Raw genomic sequence first — 23,071 nt, forward strand, 5'->3', positions numbered from 1 at the left:
AATACACCCTTATAATAATGGTCAGCTGATTTTCAACAAAACTTAAAGGACAGTCCTCTTTTTTTCCTTTTTTTTTTTTCCTGGCCAAGACTTCTACTTTTGGATTAGAGATTAACTTTCAAGGGGTCTTGAAAGGATCCAGAGGAGAAGGTAGACTCCCAGAGCTAAGGTAAGAGTGAATGAATGGGTAGAAAGGTTAAAGATAAAAACCTCTCAGAAATTCCAGCAAACAATTTTGCTTAAAGACATTTTTAAACCGTCAGGTAAAATATCAATTGACGCTGAAAACATTTCCCTAAAAGAGTCTACAACTCTAAAAATTGCTTTTGCAAATATGGTACTTGGAAGTAAAAGTATATAAATGTTAATCCCCTTTGACCCAGAAACCCCACACCCGGTAATTGGTTGATTCTAAGGAAATAATTCAAATGAATGTTGTTACAGAATATAGGGACAAATTTGAAACAAACTCAAAGTCTATTGTTTAATAAATTATAATACACTAACCCAGTAGACTATTATGCATTCATTTGTAAATATGGTAGGTAAAGCAACATGGCAGTGTGTTTACAAAACAAAAATGAGTATCCATATAGCAAAGCCTGGGAGGGAACTCAGAGAAGTGAAAATAATGACAATGCTGAGCGTTAGGAATATGGCCATGGCTACTTCTTTCAAACTTGTTTTTTTTTAACCAGTGAATGCACATATTTTTTATATAGTGCCCAAGATTCAGGGTGGAAGGGGACTACACAAGGGCATATACATAGAAGGAGAGAAGAGAATGGAAGCAAGAGGAATGGGCATATGGGCAGATGGATGAAAGAAAGTGAAGCTATTAATAAATGAACAAGAAAGGGAGGCATGAAGGTAAGTCAGGACTGTTAACTGTGTGGATCATTCATCATCACAGGAAGAGGATCATTCAGATTTGTCAGTCTACGAAAGGAGTAGTTTAATTTGAAAGAAGAAAATTTCCTGGCATATAATTATAGAAACTCAGAGAATAAAAGAACGATTTATCCATGAGTTAAAAGAGACATACTGTATTTTAAAATAGCAAAAGACTGAGAAAAAATAGGTTGGTGCTTATACAGCTATGGCGGAAGCTTAGTAGGACATGCCCTTCGCATGGGGTGGATGTTTCGGGGCACCATTCGGTGGGTGGACAGGATCTCCTGGATCTTGTCCTGGAAGTTCTTCTCTGCTGCTATCCCCGCTTCAAACTCTCGGCGCTCCTCTTCCCTTTCTGCTTCCCGAGCCTGCTGCTGGGAGCATATCTGCATCTGAAGTTGCTTCCTGTACTCCTGGGCTAAACTGCAGCGTCTAACATGATAGAAATACCAAAGCATATAATTATCAAAGTAAGCATTTGGTTTTATGTAGGGCATTATGATTAAAATGTGATTTTCGAAGTCAAATAAAGTTACCACTAAAATCAGGGTGAGTGGGGAAGAAATAGATGAAAAATGCAATAATGTGTTTATTACACAATAATTATGACAGTCTTAGAACAAATGATTGATTTTAGTGAGGGAATGTCTCTTCCCCACTCAAAAGATTTACTGCTATGTGGAGAGAGCCCTTGGCCTCTCTGCATCCTCCACCCCTACTTGCCTCCAAGAAGTGACACTTACTGGTAAAATGGAACAGGCTGCTCTGCCTGTTTCTTTTCTGCTTTCTATCAAAAGGGGGCATATTCTCTTTGCAGGGGGACTCCCAGTGGTCTGGTACTGCTGGTGACTGGATAGGTAAGTTCGCCTCATTCTGTTTAGTATTAAGCAGATGACTTCCTCTATATGGAGGCTTCATTTAAAATGTTATAGTGATTTTTTTCCCTTGTGGTAAAACACATGTAATTTACCACCTTAACCATTTGTACCTGAACATCTCAGTAGTGTTAAGTATATTCACACTATTGTGAAACAGATCTCCAGGACTTTTTCATCTTGTAGATCTGAAACTTTATACCTATTAAAGAACTCTTTCTTTGACCGTTCCCCCTGGCCCTCGGTAACCACCATTCTACTTGTTATGTTTATGAATTTGACTACTCTAGGTACCAAAAGTAAGTGAAATCACACAGCATTTGTCTTTTTGTGACCAGCTGATTTCACTTAGCCTGTCCTCAAGGCTCATCCATGCTGTAGCATCTGAGAGGATTTCCTCCTTTTTAAGGCTGAATCCTATTCCACTGAATATACCTACCACACTTTGTTTACCCGTTCTTCTCTTAAAGGACATCTGGATTATTTCCACCTCTTGGCTATTACGAATAGTGGTGCTATGAACATGAGTATGCAAACAACTCTTTAAGGTTCTGCTTTCATTTATTTTGGATAGATATCTGGAAGTGAGATTGCTAGATCATATGGTAGTTCTAGTTTTAATTTTTTGAGGAAATTTCATATTGCTTTCCACAGCAGTTTTATCATTTTATAATCTATAAACCATATTTTTATTTTTTTAAACCATATTATTAATACCAAATTTTGTCAGAAATAAAGATTATCGCACACTTATGCCTCTGCGGCAGATTCTCTTTTCCAAAGATGGCCGCAGTGCTGTCCCGCCTACCATACACTCCTCTGCAATGTGAACCTGTGCCCCCCTGCCAAGAAGAGGAGCATTTCTCCATTCCACTGAAGGCCGATGGGCCCTGTACGCCAGAAGCGGTGTTAAACCTAAGCGTAGTCCTTAACTGGCCGGGCAGCTTCCGCGTTCTGTCTCTTGGGATGCTTGCTGTTGGCACTCTTCCTCTCAGAACGAGACACCAGTCTGTGAGAAGCCCAAGACGCATGGAGACGGCACGTGTAGGTGTTCTGGCTAATACCAAATGAGATCTCCAAGCACAGTCAGCACACACTACCAGCTCTAAGGATAGGTATCTTAAGTGTCCGTTGTAGCTGAGCCTTCAGATGAATGTAGCCCCAACCAGAACTGGCTTGAACCACATGAGAGATGCCAAGCAAGAACCACCGAGCTGAGCCTTATCAATAACAGAAACGTGAGACATAATCAAAACTCGCTTTAAACCACAAATTTGGGGATGTTTTGTTATACACCAATAGGTAATTGTAGTAATTATAATACCTTCTGCTCACTCTTTTTTCAGTTGATTCAAAAGTTGGGTAGGGAAGAGAACTGCTATTAAATTCCCCTCACATCTCCAACAAAAGGCTTTTCAAAAGTGAGACGGAGTGATCTCCAGAGCAGAACAAGGAGCAGGAAGCCAGATGTTGTTGTTAGTGCTCCCACACTGACAATAGGCTCCCGTATATGAACCACACCCTTTCTAGAAAGAAGGGAGCTTACCTCTATACACCAAATATGGGCGAGCCGGGGAACAGGCGCCAGGGACAGGCAGGCTGACCCGTGATTGGAGGAGCCTGGTCCTCCTTCTCCACTACACTGGCCACCTGAATTGGGTGTCATGGCCATCAGTGGGAAGGGACTGATACGATCCGAGAAAGGCTGCCAAGGAGGTATTGACCAATTTCCCCCACCTGAGCCTGATCATGGTGATCAGAGGAACACCTGAGGGAAGTGCTGTATCCCAGAGTACCCAAAGCATTTTAGTTTCCCAGCCCAGTGAGGCTACAAAAATCTTCCTGGGACGTTTACATGGAATCATACCCCCATAAGCCATTTCTGTTCACCTAATTAGGTCACATTATATTTCAGGATTTATTTCATGGGGGAGAAAAATCTTATTTCATTATGATTTAGGGTTGGTGCCAATTTTATAAAAATTGTTTCTAACATATTTTCTTTTAAGATGTTTGTCCAGTTTAACACAATATCTATAATCAGAATCTATATAATGGCAATAGAGTTGAACTTTAACTGAAACGGTTGGTGCTTATTTTTGTTCTTTTGAACTGGGTCTTTATCTTTTATATGAAATTTTAAAAACTGAATTGAGCTTTTGGGACAAATGGTCAAAAGGCTGGGTTGGTCAAAAATTCGTTTGATTTTTTTCCTTAAGATGGCTCTAGTAGCACTTATTTATCTCTAACTTCATTGAAAATAATTTTGTTAGATTGCATTGTGATGGTTGTCATATCAGTGTGCATTAAAAAAAATTATCAAAATTGGTGAATTTTTGTGTAGCCATTTTAATATTGAAGATGGAAAAAAAAGCAATATTTTTGGCATATTATGTTTCATTACTTCAAGAAAGGTAAAAACACAACTGAAATGCAAAAAAGGATTTGTGCAGTGTAAGGAGAAGGTACTGTGATTGATCGAATGCATCAAAAGTAGTTTGTTAAGTGTGCTGGAGATTTCTCTCTAGATGATGCTCCACAGTCAGGCAGATCAGTTGAAGTTGACAGCAATCAAACCGAGACATTGAGAACAATCAGTGTCATACCAACATTATACCAATCAACATTATACCATGAGATAGCCGACATACTCCAAATATCCAAACCAAGTGCTGAAAATCATTTGCACCAGCTTGTCTATATTAATCACTTTGATGTTTCGGTTGCACATAAGTTAAGCAAACACAGAAACAAAAAAACCTCTTTGACTGTATTTCTGTATGTGATTCTTTAATGTACAAAAACACTCTGTTTTTAAAAACAAATTGTGACAGGTGATGAAAAGTGTTCCATACAATATTATGGAATGGAACAGATCATGGGGCAAGCAAAAATAAACCACCACCAACCACACCAAAGGCCGGTCTTCATCCAAAGAAAGATGATGTTGTGTATGTAGTGGGATTGGAAGGGAGTTCTGAGTTCCTCTGAGTTCCTCCTGGAAAGCCAAATGATTAATTCCCACAAGTACTGCTCCCAGTTAGTCTGACTGAAAGCAGCCCTTGACAAAAAGTACCTGGAATTACGTGCTTTCTGTTCAACAGGAAACACACAATCTTCCATCAGGATAATACAAGACTGCATGTTTCTTTGATGACCAGGCAACAATGGCTACACCCTGGCTAGGAAGTTCTGATTCATCCACCATATTCACCAGACATTGTACCTTCAGATTGCCATTTATTTCAGTCTCTGCAAAACTCTCTCAATGTCAAAGATTTCAATTCCCTGGAAGACTGTAAAAGTCACCTGGAACAGTTCTTTGCTCAAAAAGATAAAAAGTTTTGGGAAGATGGAATTATGAAGTTGCCTGAAAAGTGGCAGAAGGTAGTGGAAAAAAACAGTGAATATGTAGTTCAATAAAGTTCTTAGTGAAAATGAAAAATGTGTCTTTTATTTTTACTTTAAAACTGAAGGAACTTTTTGGCCGACCCAAAAATACTGAGATAAAATAATATAAATAATACACGAATTATGGCACATCATCCTTTATTTTAAAAATCTCCCTTTTTTACTTAGTAATTATGAAGAAAACAAAGCCATACCTTGTAAAATTCTCCCTCTCTTCACAGTTAAGCTCTTTAAGACCTTCATTTATGCGTTCCTGTTCCATAGTACGTTCTTCCTGTTCTTTTGCTTTCCGTTGCACTAAGAAAGACAAAAGTAACTTTTGCTAAATGACTTTTTTCAGAAAAGACTTAACAGCATCATCTGGGCATCAGTGCCATATTGTCTTTAGAAAGGCAGAGCTTAGAATCACTGGATGGGATCTTAGTTCAATAAGGTGGAAGTAGTCATCCCTTTTGGGGCTTCCCAGGTGACAGAGTGGTAGAGAACCTGCGTGCCAATGCAGGAGACACAAGAGACATGGGTTCAATCTCTGGGAAGATCCCCAGGAGTAGGAAATGGCCACCCACTCCAGTATTCTTGCCTGGAAAGTTCCATGGACAGAGAAGCCTAGCAGGACACAGTCCATGGGGTCTCAAAGAGTCAGACATGACTGAATGACTGAGCACACACACAGTCATCTCCATTAAGGAAAGAATAGGGCTTAGGTTCCTATGTGCTATAATCTACAGAGATTTTCTCATAATTATTTGATATTGAAATCTACGAACCACTTTTTTCATAGCGGATTACCACTGTAAGAATACTTCTCACCTTCCTCTTCTTGAGGGCAAACAGTTCTGTTGCCATTTATGTTAACAGTAGAGTTTCTATGTTACAAAAAAACTATTGGAAAAACAGTATATAAGGCTTTTATAAACTAAATAAGGAAAACCTAACCAATCCAGTAGAAAAAGATTGACAAAACAGAGTTCACAAAGGAGGAAATACAACCAGGCAATATGCATCTGAAATGCACTTATCTTTGGCCTCCAAATCCATTGACAGGAATTTATCTAATTATATGTGAGCCAAAAAACTATGTACAGAGATAGTGAGCCAAAAAAACTATGTGCAGAGACAGTAACCCACAATGCTACAACAGCAAGAAAAATTCCAAAACAAGTTGAAGGTGCATTGGTTGTATTTAGGTAAAATAAATTATGATCCATTTTTATAATGGCTTTCTAGCCAGCATTACAAATTTTAAACTTGAAGAAAAATGACCTGAAAAAATGTTCATGATAAGTGGGAAATGCAAGCTGTAAAACAATATATACCACAAGATACTAATTTGTGAGAGGAAATTACATACATAGTAAAAATACTGGAAGGAAATGCAGGAAGTTGTGAACAATAGCTATTGCTGGGTGGTGAAATTATGGTTGATTTTTACTTCCTTGTTTATAAGTGGTTCCAAATACTTAAATTTTCCATGTTTTCTCAATGTATGGCAAAACATTTATCATGGTGGAATACAGAAATCTTTTCAGTGTAGACGCTTTCTTCTCATTTCGTAAAACTCAATCTAACACTAGCTTAACAATTTTCAACTGACATTATAATTCTCTTATAACGGAGTGGAGAATTAATCAATGGAACCAAGATGAGCTTTCTCTTAAAAAGACGGCTAGTGTGAAGTCCAGTGTATCCTACTAGTAAATGTGTCCATCTGGACACAGAATGGTGGAAATCTTCTCAGTGATTATTTGCTTTTGTGACCAAGCAGTGTTTGAGGGAATTCAGTGGTGTCCTAAGACAGAGATGTGAGCAAGAAATGATGAGAACACCAGAAGGAAAATTCTTTTATGAATAGGGGAAAGAAGATTTATCATGAATAGGGGAACATAGTGGGCCTCTCAAGGAATGCAACATTTGAGCTGGGCTTGAAGTATCTCCAGGATTTCTCAAGATCAAAAGCATCATAGGGAGAGAAAACTACCCAAGCAAAAGGTATGCAGGTGTGGGCATATGGAGACACCTGCAGAAAGGTACTTAAGTATTCAATTAGGTAAGGTCCACAAAGCAGGGATCTTGCCTTAATCCCTTTTACATACCTCATGGTATTTCACACATACTATCTATTTAATAAATACTGAGGTTGGTACTTAAATTGAATTAGGCCCAAGTATAATATAATTGTAATTCTTTCCTTACACTTTTCTTGAACTTGAAGTTTTCTTGTACACATGACCTCATTCAGAAGTTGTTTTCTTGCCTCCTTTTCAAGTCTCAGCTCCTTGTCCTTCTCAGCAAACTTCTTTTCCTTCTCTTTCTCTAACATTCTATCCAACTCTTTCTCCTGAGCTTTTTCTTCCTCACGTCGTTGTGCCAAGTATTGATAATATATCTTCTGTTCTCTTCTCATATCCTCCTACATAAAATAAAAATTACCTCATGTTGTTAAAACTTTTAGGTGTGATAATACTAGGGAGCATAAGTTTTAAAATCTTTTAAAACCATAATTCCTTAGAATTGCATACCAAAACATTGACAGATGATGTATTATTTTTAGGGTTTACTTTTAGGTATTCAAATACTTTTTTTTTTTTTTCATAGTCTCTTCCTCCTCTTATCTCACAAAGCACCCTTTTTTTTTTTTTAATATTATTTTATTAGTTGGAGGCCAATCACTTCACAACATTTCAGTGGGTTTTGTCATACATTGACATGAATCAGCCATATAATTACACGTATTCCCCATCCCGATCCCCCCTCCCACCTCCCTCTCCACCCGACTCCTCAGGGTCCTCCCAGTGCACCAGGCCCGAGCACTTGACTCATGCATCCCACCTGGGCTGGTGGTCTGTTTCACCATAGATAATATACATGCTGTTCTTTCAAAACATCCCACCCTCACGTTCTCCCCCAGAGTTCAAAAGTCTGTTCTGTACTTCTGTGTCTCTTTTTCTGTTTTGCATATAGGGTTATCGCTACCATCTATCTAAATTCCATATATATGTGTTAGTATACTGTAATGTTCTTTATCTTTCTGGCTTACTTCACTCTGTATAATGGGCTCCAGTTTCATCCATCTCATTAGAACTGATTCAAATGAATTCTTTTTAACAGCTGAGTAATATTCCATGGTGTATATGTACCATAGCTTCCTTATCCATTCATCTGCTGATGGGCATCTAGGTTGCTTCCATGTCCTGGCTATTATAAACAGCGCTGCGATGAACATTGGGGTGCACGTGTCTCTTTCAGATCTACTTTTTAAGTATTTACTTAAAAGTAAACCCTAAAAATAATACATCATCTCGGGAAGATCTCCTGGAGAAGGGAATGGCTAGCCACTCCAGTATACCTGCCTGGAAAATCCTGTGGAAGGAGGAGCCTGGTAGGCTACAGTCCAAGGGGTCACAAAGAGTCAGACACAACTGAGCGACTTCACTTTCACTTTTTAAAAATATTCAAGGTGACTGTGGGGAATGGGTGGGATGGATAGATGAAACAGGAATGGCCATTGGCTACTGGTTGTTGAAGCTAGGTAATGGAACCATGGGGATTCATTGTACTATTTTTACATCTGTTTGAAATATTTTATAACACATTTTGAAGAGTTCAAATAGTAATAATGCAAACACTTTCTCAAAGTGTTCCTCAAAGAAGTTCCCAAATAATTTTCAATTATACAACTTTATTTTCATTTATTTAAATTTAGGTAGATAAAGTGTTAGCCTGACAAACAAAATATGTCACAATTATTATAGCACTGTCTCTGACTAGAAAATGATACTTTACATCAGCAAATCTCAATCTGAGCTATACTTTGGAATCACTTAGGGAGCTTTAAAAAGTGCTAAGGGCCAAGTCTCACACCTAGGGATTCCTTTCCAATGGATAGCTTTTAAGTTCCCTAGGTGATTTGAACGTGCAGCTCAGGCCCCAAACTGGCTTTATAACATAGTCATTTTCAGATGGCTTCTGTCTTTCATGGTAGTATATTTGTGTTACTCCATCCAATCTCTGATCTGATCTCTTCTGAGAATATCACAGATCTGAGGTAGAACTAGCAACATCTGAGAGTATAGCTGCACCCTCAGAACGGCTTGTATACATAGTTTCATACTTTGGGGAATAATTGAACAAAAAGTACAAACCTTATACTCTGAAAACTAAGAAGCATTATGAAAAAAATTAAAGAAGACCTAAATAAATGGAAAGACATCCTATGTTCATTGATCAGAAGACAATATTGTTAAAATGGCAACTGTCTCCAAACTGGTCTATAAATTCAAAATAATTTCTATTAAAATCCCAATTTACTTCTTTGCAGAAATCAACAAACTGATCCTAAATTCATATGGAAATATAAGGGAGCCAGAACAGCCAAAACAACTTGAAAAAGAACAAAGTTGGAAAATTCACATTTCCTGATTTCGAACTCACTACAAAGCTATAGTCATTGAGACATATAGACTAATGAAATAGAACTGAGAGTCCAAAATAAATTCTCATGTTTACTGTCAATTGATTTTTGACAAGAGTTCCAAGACAATTCAATAGAGGAAAAATTCTCTCTTCAACAAATGGTGCTGGGAAAAGTGGATATCTACATGCCAAAGAATGACGTTGGGTCTCTACCTCATACCACATACAAAAGTTAACTCAAAATGGATCAAAGGTCTAAATGTAAGAGCTAAAACTATAAGACTTTAAGAAGAAAACATAGGACATCTTCAAGACCTTGGGTGTAAGAAAAGTGTTTTAGATATGACACCGAAAGCACAAGCAACAACAGGAAACACAGATAAATTTTACTTCATCAAAATTTAAAACATTTGTACTTCAAGGGACACCCACAGAATGAGAAAAATATTTACAGATGACTTATGTGATAAGTCACTCCAGTATCCTTGCCTGGAAAATACCATAGACAGAAGAGCCTGGTGGGCTGCAGTCCATGGGGAGGCAAAGAGTTGGGCATGACTGAGCAACACTAACACTGTGTGATACGAGATTTGTATCTAGGACATATAAAGAACTCCTACAGCTCAATAATAAAAAGACAACCCAATTAAAAACTAGGCAAATAACTTGAATAGACTTCTTAAGACTTCAGCAACCTTTAGATAGATTAGTCCAAGGAAGATGTGCAAATGGCCAACATGCACAGAAAAAGAGGCTCAACATCATTAGTCATTAGAGAAATGCAAATGAAAACCACAGTGACACATCACTTCAGACAAACTAGGGTGGTTAAGTAAAAAAGACAGACAACAACAAATGTTAACAACCATGTGGAAAAATCAGAACTCTTGTAAGTGTATGAGAATATAAAACAGTGAAGCCACTTTGGAAAACAATTTGGAGATTATTTACAGGCTTAAACATTGAGTCAGTAATTCTACTCATTGGTATGTGCCCAAGAGAAACAAAAATATATGTCCAAACAAAAATTAACATATGAATGCTCATATTAGCATTATTCAAAATAGTGAAAATGTAGACACAAATCAAATGTCCATCAGGGACAAACATATAAACGAAATATGATATATCCATACAAGGAGATATTATTCAGTCATATAAAGTCATGAAGTACTCATACAGTCTACAACATGGATAAACCTTAAAAACATTATGGATGTCAGAGTTGGACTATAAAGAAAGCTGAACACTGAAGAATTGATGCTTTTGAATTGTGGTGTTAGAGAAGACTCTTGAGAGTCCCTTGGACAGCAAGGAGATCAAACCCATCAATCCTAAAGGAAATAAGTCCTGAATATTCACTGGAAGGACTGATGCGGAAGCTGAAATTCCAATACTTTGGCCACCTGATGCGAAGAACTGACTCATTTGAAAAAACCCTGATGATGGGAAAGATTGAAGGCAGGAGGAAAAGGGGACAACAGAGGATGAGATGGTTGGATGGTATCACCAACTCAATGAACATGAGTTTGAGCAAGCCGTGGGAGTTGGTGATGGACAGGGAAGCCCGGCATGCTGTAGTCCACAGGGCTGCAAAGAGTCAGACATGACTGAGCAACTGAACTGAACTGAATTGAAAGAACCCAGTCAAAAGATCCCATAATATATAATTTCATTCATATGAAAGTCCAGAATAGGAAATCAATAGGGATAGGAAGGCTATTAGTAGTTGCTCTGGACTAGGGGTAAAGAGAAAGAGAGAAAGTGGGATAACAAAAAAGTTCTGAAATCAACTGTGGTGATGGTGGCACTAAAATGCATTGAAATGTACATTTTAAATGGATGAATTTTATGTTTTATGAATGATACTTTAATGAAGCTGTTAAATAAGATGATCCAATTGAGAACAAAAAGCTCAACAACAAAAATAGTAAGAAAGAAAGGAACAGAGGAAGGGAGGAAGGAAAAGAAAGAGAGACATAAACAATTCAATTAGAAAACTGGGCAAAAGGTATCAGAAGATATTTCACTGAAGACGATACAAGCAAGCATATTAAAAGTTGGTCAACATCATTAGCTATTATTGAAATGCAAATTGAAAACAAAATGAGGTTGGGTGGAGGATCTAGTGTGGACAACTTTGAGTTAAAAACTCTAAGGGGACCCAGTGACCCAGGGGAACACCACAACTTTTGTGAATTTTACCTCCTGCAGTTCTACCAGTTTCTCACAGTAAATATCTGAGAAAAATCCTTTCATGTATATGGCAAGGGGAGGGGAAAATGTACTATTCTGAAATACACTAGAGCATTCTATTCTTCTTAATGAGGTTTGCCCTCAGGGGAAAGTATTTAACCAAAGCTTAACCTGCTGGGGTTTTATCAGAGCTTCACTGATCTGAGGGATCAAGCCTGGGCAACCTCTAGTCTTCCATGTAGGAAAACTGAAATACCATAATCAAGATTTCCAGTGACTAGTAGTAGTAGTAGTGAAAGTCACTCAGTCATGTCCGACTCTTGCGACCTCATGGACTGTAGCCCGCCAGGCTCCTCTGTCCATGGGATTCTCTAGGCAAGAATACTGGAACGGGTTGCCATTTCCTTCTCCAGTCCAGTGACTAGGAAGAGTCCAGACCCAAAGGTACCATCCTAAAGTTACAGAAAGAGAATCCCTTCCCCTGTTTACTGGGATTTTTAAGGCTTAGTGCTGAGCTTACCCTCTACTGCAGTTATTACCACAAAGACTCAAAGTTAGTGGAAAATACTAGATGCGGTCTGACTCCCTCTCTGTAAGACAGGTATTGTCCAATGAATCTATCGCTTCTTTGAATACAGCAAACCAGATGACCTAGATTTCATCTCAAATCCTGAAGAGGCCCCAATTGACCCCCAATCCAGATAATTCTTCCTACAGAGAATCCCCTCAAAATACAAGGCCATGCTCTTCCACGTTTTGGGGAATTCAACCCAGCAGAGGTTCAATACAGCCACTGAGGCCTTACTGTTAAAATAGAAATGGCACTTTCAGAAAAGGACTAAATCTGATGTCAAGGGTCTTTCCAAATTACAGGAAAATGTAACTTCCCCCATGCCCAGCCCTTTGTCCACTGACAGCAAGATGCAGCTAGTGGCACACTCACGCCAGTCCCTCTAGCAGCTTGGGGAACCGCTTACAACCAATTTCCTGCCACAGAAAGGGAGTTGGTGTTCTTCACCATTGGCAGAACCACCATTGTAAACATAGGCCATGGTGCATCCCTAGTATAGGACAGCTCTCATGGCTCAGCTCAGTTGGCAGAGTTAGGGGCAGTATACCTGGATCTACAACAGGCCATAAAAATGACACTCATCAGGGCACACATTTTCACTCACATCCGGGAGGTAGCCAAAGGATTTGCAGTCTAGTCTGGGCAATGATAAAAGGATAACTTCATGGTTTGGGGAAAGTTTATATGGGGCGCCTCCATTTGGAAAGAAATAGCCAACTCACGCACGTCAGTTATGATCACTCATGTCACTACACACACATACGTACAACAGCAAACGTCAGAAGCTTATAGTAACATGACAGACTCATCCAAATTACATCCCTGGACACAAAGTATCAAGAACAACCCTGGACATAACTGTTCCTCAGTGCCATACCCACTAACAGAGTGGACCCATTTATATAAGGCCACAGGGGAGTGACAGCTCTTACTGACTGGGCATACAGGTGTAGCATGCCCTTTATCCCAGCTCTAACCAAGGTGGTGGTAGATAATTGCTTCCTTTGTTCCCCAAAAATGTCTGGAACTATCCTTGGTGGAGACATATGCCCTGGATGACAGACTATTTCAGATGGCATCTCGAATTTATCAGGCTGCTGTTGCCCATCACAAGATCTAATAGGTATGCACCATCATCATCCATAACTTCACTGAAGGCCTGCTGGCTACTTCCCATTATGTAATCTCCTTCTTAATCAAGCATGTGCTCATCCCCTTTGACCCACCAATGTAGATTCAGATCCAAGTACCCATCTCACCTCCCAGATTGTTCTGTCATGGGCTCTAGAATATGGAATCCTGTGGAATTCTACTTAGGTTCAGCCTCAAGCGGTTAGACTCACAAAAAGGCACAATGGCCTCAGTTTAATTCAGTTCAGCCACTCAGTCGTGTCCGACTCTTTGCGACCCCATGAACCGCAGCACGCCAGGCCTCCCTGTCCATCACCGACTCCCGGAGTTTACCCAAACTCATGCCCATTGAGTCAGTGATGCCATCTAACCATCTCATCCTCTGTGGTCCCCTTCTCCTCCTGCCTTCAATCTTTCCCAACATCAGAGTCTTTTCCAATGAGTCAACTCTTCACATCAGGTGGCCAATGGCCTAATCAAAGACATATTCCTCAAGCTTTTATACAGTTCTATTGTGCCCCAAACAGAAATTTGGCCCCAGGCTTTAATACGTCCTAATTCCCAGCCTTCATGTCTCCAAAAGCCCCCATACTTACTTACCAGTCGTCTCCAAAGAGTTCCCTGTTAAAACTGAGAGCGAACCCCCACTACTTTGACATTAGAGAGGATGCCATTCACATCCACTCACCAGATGAGTACACCCTTTACCATTTTGATTATTCAATGTCTCTCTGTCTTCCACATGCTGGCAGTCCAATCAAGGGTGGGTTGTGCATGCAATATGATTGAAAGCCTGAGAGGACAAACTCCTGCCAAATTGCTTAGAATCATTTTACAGATTTTATTGACCCAGAAGATGACTAGGGCCACTGGCTATGCCTCACTATTCAGGTTATAAAAGACTAGTTAATTAAAAATTCATCACAAATTTTGCAAGAGCTCCAGGATCCTCTAGCTGAACTGTATGGATCTCAGAGAGTGGAAAAGTGGCCCTCAACCTAGTGGTTGTCAACCACATTAGGATATGAAATCCTAAAAGGACCCTGGGATCTAGCTGCCTCTATCAGCAGGTGTGGGCTGGGCCCCTACCTGACATTAGATGAAGAGGTAAATGACCTCTTTCTCCAAAGCAACTATCTCCTACCTTTGGCCAGTATCAAAATTGCTGGCCCAAAGAAGACCCCTTTGCATGGACATAAAAATATCTTAGTCTGTATGTGTCTCTAGGTCTGAAGAGGGTCTCTTGTAGGCAGCAATGAGTCTTGTTTTTATATACATTCAGCCAGTCTGTGTCTTTTGGTTGGAGCATTTAATCTATTTACATTTAGGGTCATTATCAATATATGTGTTTCTATTGCCATTTTCTTAATTGTTCTGGTTATGTTTTTGTAGGTCTTTTTTCTTCCTTTCATCTTTTGTTCTCTTATGTTTCCTGCATAGAGAATCCCTTCAGAATTTGAGGTAAAGCTGGTTTGGTGGTGCTGAATTCTCTTAGCTTTTGCAGCCTGTACGTTTTTTATTTCTCTGTCGAATCTGAATAAGAGCCTTGCTGGGTAGAGTAGTCTTCATGTAGGTTTATCCATTTCATTACTTTGAATATATCATGCCACTCCCTTCTGGTCTGCAGAGTTTCTGCTGAAAAAACAGCTGACAACCTTATGGGAATTCCCTTGCACGTTATTTGTTGCTTTCCTCTTTTTAATATTTTTTTCTTTGTGTTTGATTTTTGTTAGTTTAATATGCATCTTGGCATGTTCCTCCTTGGGTTTATTCTGATGGGACTCTCTGAACTTCCTGGACTTGGGTTACTATTTCATTTCCCATGTTAAGGAAGTTTTCGACTATAATCTCTTCAAATACTTTCTCAGGCCCTTTCTCTTTCATCTCTTTCCCTTCTTCTGAGATCCCTATAATGTGAATGCTGGTGCATTTAACGTTGTCCCAGAGCTCTCTGAGACTGTCCTCATTCCTTTTCATTCTTTTTTCTTTATTCTGTTCCATGGCAGTGCTTTCCACCATTCTGTCTTCCAGCTCACTTACCTGTTCTTTTGCTTCGGTTATTCTGCTATTGATTCCTTCCAGAGTGTTTTTCATTTTAGTTATTCTATTGTTCATCTCTGTTTGTTCTTTAGTTCTTTGTTAAACATCTCTTGTATCTTCTCAATCTGTGCCTCCATTCTTTTTCCAAAATCTTGGATCATCTTTACTATCACTATTCTGAATTCTTTTTTAAGTAGATTGCATATCTCCTCTTCATTTAATTGTTCTTACAGATTTTTATCTTACTCCTTCATCTGCAGCAGATTTCTCTGTCATCTAATTTTGTCTAACTTACTGTACTTGTGGTCTCCTTTCCTTTTTCCTTTTTTCTTAAAAAAAACAGAGGATTTTTAGGCTACTGAAATTTCTCTGTTTGATACTCTCATGGTGGATACACATCATCACACATTTGCCCAAACCTATAGATATACAACACCAAAGAGTGGACCCTACTATAAACTATGAACTTTAGGTGATAATGATGTGGAGGCTCATCGATTGCAACAAATGCACCCCTCTGGCTGAGAATGTTGTGAGTGGGGAAGGCTGCGCATGTGTTGGGGCAGGAGCATACGGGAAATGTCTGTACCTTTTCCTCACTTTTGCTGTGAACCTAAAATGTCCCTGAAAAGTAAAGTCAACTGAAACAAAACAAAACAAATCATAATACCTTCAGGAAAAATACAACACGCTAAAGAGTTCAATATAAATTTCAAAGGAACAGCTAAATAAATATTGGAATGATTTTCTCTACTCTCTTTGCTGTGAAAACTACACATCCTTCGAAGTCCAGCTTGAAAGCCCCTTCTTCCATGAAGTCTTCCCCAGTTCCTGGACATACTTAGTGACTCTGCTTCCTGCGACACCATCCTGCTATCACAGCACTAACACCATGCTATCGAGTAGGAGTTCTCAAGATTGACTGAGCATCAGAATCACCTGGGAGAGCTTATTAAAACATAGGCTTCTCGTCCCTGCTATAGACCTGAATTTGGAGATTCCGATTCTGGAGCCGATGAATTTCTAACATCCTTCTAGATGACACTGATGCTGTGGTTCGTGGACCACACTTATAGAAGCAGTGTTACGGTTTATTCTACACATGGCTGGCTCCCATAAGACTGACAGCTCAAAAAGGAACCTCATCCAGCACATAATAGGCATTGAGTAAGCATCTTACTTTTTTTTGCTTCTTTTTATCAGTCTCATCCTGTAAATTTTGAAGGGCATTTTGCATGAGCTTCATGTTCAAGTCCTGCTCTTCTCTGTATTCCTGCTGCATACGCTCCATCTTCTCTTGGAGGGCTTTTTGCAAAGCAGCCCTTGTTTCCTGTTTGGTCTTCTGTTTCTTTAGCTTATCTTGTTCATTCTCAAGTTTCACCTGTGCATTTTCATTTTCCTAAGGCGGAACAATAATGAAGATAATGCATCAGTACAGTTGGACAAAACAAAAAAGTTAATGCATTTCATTTAAGAGGTGAGAATAAAGGGTTTCTTGGAAAACACACACTCCTAGGTGTAAAGGGACTATGAGATGTAAAACTTGATTTTTCATTGCTGAATCAACAATAAGGCTTTGTGAAATTGCTGTGTGTGATTATAAAGTAATAAATAGTGTGGAGTTCAAAATGTAGAAAAGTATAAAGATAAGTCACTTTTATTCTTAGTACCCATTCACCTACCACCATTCTCAACATTTTGGTGTATTGACCTTCCAGACTTTAGCCTTCCACGTGTATCTGCATATCTAGATTTGGATACATTATTAACCAGCAATTAGAGTCTAAGAATGGAAATGTGCACATCAGTCAAATATACAAAAGTAAATTAAGCATTTTGCTCCTTAAAAGTACTCCCCATTCCTCTCATTTTCTTATCTATCTGACCCTCCTGGCTGGCTTACCTGCGTGACCAACCAAGCAGTTTTAACTGGGGCACCAACGCTGCTGGGTGTTGGGAGTTTGGTAGAAAATCTGGGTATGGTATAAAGTGAGGCATTAATCCTCCCACAAAAGGCATTTGAACTCTCCTGGAGGGATAAGTCCTTTCCCAGCTGGGACAGGAGATGACACAATTATATAGTGAGGAGAGATACAAGTCCCAGATGACTTGATCTGAGACTCACAACAGCCATGAATATGATTTTTGGCTGGTGAGAAGAGAGTTATATGCTAGACTTTTCCATTAATGCCATGAGCAGTAAATCCACACTGAATTGTGAGAGTCAAATGAAATAATATAAGTGAAAATACTCTGCAGTATTTAAGGCAAAACAGTGGACATCAAACATAAAAGCCAGTGGTATAGCAGGCCACACTTTTTAAAAAGTAAGATTGACTACAGGAAGCAGCAATCATCCAAATCAAACTATGAAACAGGCAGAGATGGAAATAGGAGAGAATTGTTCAAGATTAAGAAACCTACAAGTGGTTTACTATGTCTTGGTTTCCCGAGGTTAGTTAACTGCACCCCTTTCAATCTCAAATATGCCCAGATTTGAATGATATACAGTCACTCTTTCAAAAAGACTTATGACAGGACAGCAGTGTTTGGATCCCAATTTAAATGTCAAATAACTTAGACAATAATGGAAATTTGATACTGGTTTTAGGTGATAACAATGAATTATTATTAATTTTAGGTTTGAAATGTATAAGAAAAGTCCTTAATTATATTGTTGTTGAGATGCATACTCAACAACAAGAATGTATTTAAAGGGGAAATGACATGTGTGGGACAAATTGTAAGTCAAAAATGGAAGAGGGTAGAAAACAGGAAATCAATATTCAAAATATAACAGCTGTTGAAACTGGGAGATTGGTACACAAGGGCTCATGGGACTCTCCACTTCTGTGCATTTGAAAATGTTCATATTATTACTATTTAATACAACAGTATTGCTATAACACATGTTATTATTATAATATTAGAAGGGTGGAATTTATATAACATATGAATTACAAAATAATAGTGTTAAAGAACCTATCAGTGGTTGCTAGGGGTTAGGGTTGAGGGTAGTGATAAAAGAAAATTTATATTTTGAGGATAAACAAGAAAATTTAAACATAAAATTCTCTCCGCCAGTTTGGGCCTGCTCCCTCCCTCTTTACAGTGCAATATGCAACTTCATTACACATTAACCAGACCTCCTCAAAGATGGGAATGCCTTCTTCACAGTAAAGATCACTTTTTATTTTCTTCTTCTGACACTAGCAATGGAACTTCTTAGATTAGTATTCTTTCCGAATTCTGTAAGGGGCCATGGTGACTTACTGCTTGCTTTATATGTCCTTATCTGGACCGTTTATATTTGGTGAACTGTATGTAAAATACCACTGTGTCATTTTGATGTGTGACCCTTTGACTTGAAAAGGCATATGAATGTGCTTTCAACCACTAACAGGCAGAGCAATTCTCAGAGCTTCTGAGAGTTTGTCTCCCATATTATAATCCTTGGTTTGACTTGAATAAAATTCTCCTTTTCTTCTTAAGCAGGCCTGCAAACCGGGTATTGTACCCACTGAGTTCACCATCCTACCACAAGCATTTGAATAAACCCACCACAAGGCGCGCCTCTTCCTCCTTCAGCCGCTGCGCGGCCTGCCTTTGCGCCTGGATGCTGGTGACCTGGGCATTTAGCCCCAGGCGCGTGTTCTCCATGAGCTCCTTCTGCCTCCTCTCCTCCTTAGCCTCTCGCCTCTCTTTGGCCAGGCGGTCTTCCTCCCAGAGTTTTGAGAACATCTGCTCTTCCACCACCTTCTGCCTTTTCAGCTCCTCGTTAAACGCTATCTGAGCTTTCCGCTCCTCGCACACGGTCTTCTGATGGATACAAAACAGCTCAGAGCGAAGCTCCTGGCAGCGTTCCCTGAAAGCGCAATTTAAAAAAGAAATCGAGCCTTTCATAAGACATTGCTCTCTTTAGGCACAAATCTGCACCGTCAGACACTGAAGTGAGAAAGTTAAAGAACTGGATGTAGGCAATCTGAGCAGCGATACACATGGGGGAGCAGCAAGGAGGAAGATATCAGGATGCCACAGACAAAATCCAGGCCCTGGAGTCAAGCGGAGCAGCCTCTGAATCCTGGTTCTGACGTTTCCTGTGTGACCTTGGGTCACAAACTCGATCTATCTGAGCTTATTTTTATATCTGTAAAAGAACTGTCTTTTAAGGTTCTGCTAAGGATCAGGGATAAATGGATGTAAATACCTGGTAGATAATAGGAACTCAGTAAATGGTAATTACTGTGATTACTATAGAGAAAACAAAGGAGGAACAAGTCCCTGCAACATTACAGTTAGATTAAGGCTTTGGTTGAAAGAGACCCTATCTGTACACCCAAGAAGAGATCCAAGGATAGAGTCGGCATGATCACAGTGATGCTTCCCTAATGCCTCTGGATTCCAGGCAGGGCAGGACACACGCCCACTGCAGGGCTTACCGTCCGAGTTGAGAAAACAGTCCTTTTCTTGCCTTGTGGCAACCAGGTTTATGTCACCAAGAGGAAATGTTATTTCATAAGTGTCTAGACCTTATTCTTTCTTCAGCTTTCTTCAGATGTTCTTCATTGAACCCATTTTTAATAAAAGAGCTGTGAAATTCAGCACTGATTGTACTTTAGAATTATTCAGCTATATTTTCTAAACTCCACTCTTCCTTTCCTCCAGATCAGACTTGTTAAACCAGAATATCAGGGGATAAGACCCATCTGCATTTTCTTAGGAGTACCTCAGGTGGTTCTGACATTTAGCCAAGTTTGAGAGAACATTTGATGGGAAGGTTTTAAAAAAAAAAAATCAATTCTTCCTGTCTTCTAAATCAAATTCTACATGAAGAAGCTAAAGTCTGGAGAATGAGCTCAACAAAGAATTTTAAAGAAATTTGAACTGCTAAGACTAAAAGAAAGGATGAGGTCTAAACTCTTATTACCCAAGGATGGCCAGTATCACACAAAATGACATTTATCAGATGTGGTTGAGTATTGTTTACCATTTGATGAAGCTTAGTCTCACTTCTCTAAACGAATCTCTGTGAGAGCTGGGACTCAGGATATATTTCGGGAACATATGACCCATACTACTTACCCAATGACCAATAAATAATTGTTGGTTTAACTGATACATAATCATACTGATTATCAACATACCAGCCATCCACATTCTGTGGAAGGTGCAATAGGTAACAGAAGCTGAAGTTACTAGGTCACCAAAAAAAAACCACTTTTAACACTGAAAAAAACAAATTCATCTGTCTAGAATTCATCAGTGAAATTCTCAGATTTGGCCATGATGACTTACTAAAGTCCTTCTCAATCCCATGATTCATATTCTAACAAAGCTATTCAATTAATGGAAATCTAAAACATAAGAAGTATGGCTTATATTTTAAATTTTTGTTTAAAATAAACTCTTTCATCCTAAGTATAAAACTTATACATGTTCATGGCAGAAAAACTGAAAAAAAAACTGAAAATAAACAAAATTATGAAGATACTAGAAATAATGCTAGTCCTACTATTAAGAGATAAACACTATTAGTATGTTAATACATATTTCTTTCCTATGTATGTATCTTTTTACTAGAATTGGGGTCTTTCTGCATATCTGTATCTCCTGTATTTTAATTTTTCCACCTATCATTTTATTGGGAATGTTTTCTCATGAAATATTCTTTAAAATATTTTCTAACTTCAAAACTTTATTATAGTTTAATAAGCTGCATAGTAGAGACTAGAGTCTATAAATATATCACAGTTTACTTAAACATTCTCCTGTTTGATGAACATAAAGGTTACTTCTGACTTTTATCACAATGTTGCAATGAACATGGTTTTTGTCAATCTGTTTATTGCTAATGATTTTTTTAAGGTAATTCCTTCCTTAATATAAAACCAGAGTACAAAAACATTCTTAAGGCAACTTGATACATGCTGCCAAGAAGGCCAGAATTAATACGGTACAAAAGAGCTCATATCATATTCATTTTTTTAGATCAGTAGATCTTCAAACTTTTTTGATTATGCATGTCTTTCAGTAAAAAAATTCTAAGCACCCACAATATTATTTATAAAGTATATGAGGTTATTAATATGTAACTATATCAAATAAATTAGCTAGCCACAAAAATTAAAATGAGCTGAGCTAAAAAGCATTAAATAGAATACCTACCTATTTTAATGATAATAATTACTGATAAGAGGAAAACTTTTTGTCGGTGCTTTACATGGTACTTTCACATATAAAATCTTATTTCATCCTCATAAGGACCTTATAACTTAGATGGGGCAGCAAGTATTATCCCTATTTCAGAGTTAAAGAAATCAAAACTCAGGGAGCCAAAATATCTTTTCAAGTCACAAAGCCAGGAATAATAATATTATTAACAATAGTTATTAAGTACATATTATTTGCCAGGCACTGTTCTAAGCAGTTTACATGTCTGAACTCTTACAATCTTCATAGCAACCAATACAGCAACAAACATTATTGTAAGCTCATTATTACTATTATTTTATCCTCAGGTTGCAGATGAGGAAATGAAGGCACAGAGCAATACTGGGTAGCAAAGGTATCCACTGACAAAATGAAATGACAAGCTACCAAATGAGAGAAAACATTTGCAAATGACATGACTGATAAGGGGTTAATACCCAACATATAAAAACAACCCATACAACTCAATTTAAAAAAAACACCAATTTAAAATAGATAGAGGAGCTGAAGACATTTTTCCAAAGAGGACATGCAAATAGCCAACAGGCACATGAAAAGATGATTAACGTATCATCAGGGAAATGCAAATCAAAACCACAGTGAGAGAACTCCCTGGCAGTCCAGTGGTTAGGACGTCATGTTTTCACTGCCGAGGGCCTGGATTCAATCTCTGGACAGGGAATTAAGATCCCATAAATGAAACAGTGTGAACAAGAAAAAAAGGAACAAAACCACAATGAGATTCCAGTTGCACTTGCTTGTCCGAATGGCTATCGTGGAAAAGAATACAAATAACAAAGTTGGCAAGGATGTCATGCAGCCATGGTGGAAGACAGTATGAACGCTTCTCAAAAAACTAAAAATAAAACTACCATATGACCCAGCAATTACACACCTGGGTACATGTCAGAAAAAAAGCAAACAAACAAAAAAACCCAAAAGCTAAAAACACTAATCCAAAAAGACACGTGCACCACAATGATAGCAGCATTATTTATAATTGTCAAGATATGAAAGCAACGTAAGTGTCCATAAACATTTGAGTGGATAAAGAAGATGTGGTACATAGAAACAACAGACTACTCAGCCATAAAAAAGAATGAAATTTTGCAATCTGCAGCAAAATGGATGGACTTGGAGGGCATTATGCTAAGTGAAACTAAGTCAGACAGAGAAAGAGAAATACTGTACGTTATCACTTATATGTGGAATCTAGAAAATACAACAAGCTAGTGAATATAACAAAAAAGCAGCAGACTCATGGATATAGAAATCAAACTAGTAGTTACCACTGGAGAGAGGCAAGTGGGAAGGGCAATACAGGGGGAGG

General features: G+C 38.5%; 1 protein-coding gene across 16 annotated transcripts in view; it reads right to left on the reverse strand.

Moving 5' to 3' along the window:
- Positions 1 to 470: 470 nt before the first annotated feature.
- MBD1 (methyl-CpG binding domain protein 1) overlaps positions 471 to 23,071 on the reverse strand; it is a 54,441-nt gene continuing 31,840 nt past the window's right edge. For 15 of the 16 annotated variants that reach the window (XM_065932702.1, XM_065932701.1, XM_065932687.1 and 12 more), the window contains 5 exons: positions 19,093 to 19,396; positions 16,712 to 16,930; positions 7,374 to 7,590; positions 5,375 to 5,477; positions 471 to 1,326 (listed from right to left, as the gene is read on the reverse strand). In XM_065932702.1, the coding sequence (XP_065788774.1) occupies positions 1,098 to 1,326; positions 5,375 to 5,477; positions 7,374 to 7,590; positions 16,712 to 16,930; positions 19,093 to 19,396 (1,072 nt within the window). In that variant the 3' untranslated portion in view covers positions 471 to 1,097. Of the gene's footprint in view, positions 1,327 to 5,374; positions 5,478 to 7,373; positions 7,591 to 16,711; positions 16,931 to 17,213; positions 17,279 to 19,092; positions 19,397 to 23,071 lie in introns of those variants that run through there. The other variant, XM_065932703.1, reaches the window with a different exon arrangement.

The sequence above is a fragment of the Muntiacus reevesi genome, chromosome 4 (assembly GCF_963930625.1).
Source record: "Muntiacus reevesi chromosome 4, mMunRee1.1, whole genome shotgun sequence".
NCBI lineage: Eukaryota > Metazoa > Chordata > Mammalia > Artiodactyla > Cervidae > Muntiacus > Muntiacus reevesi.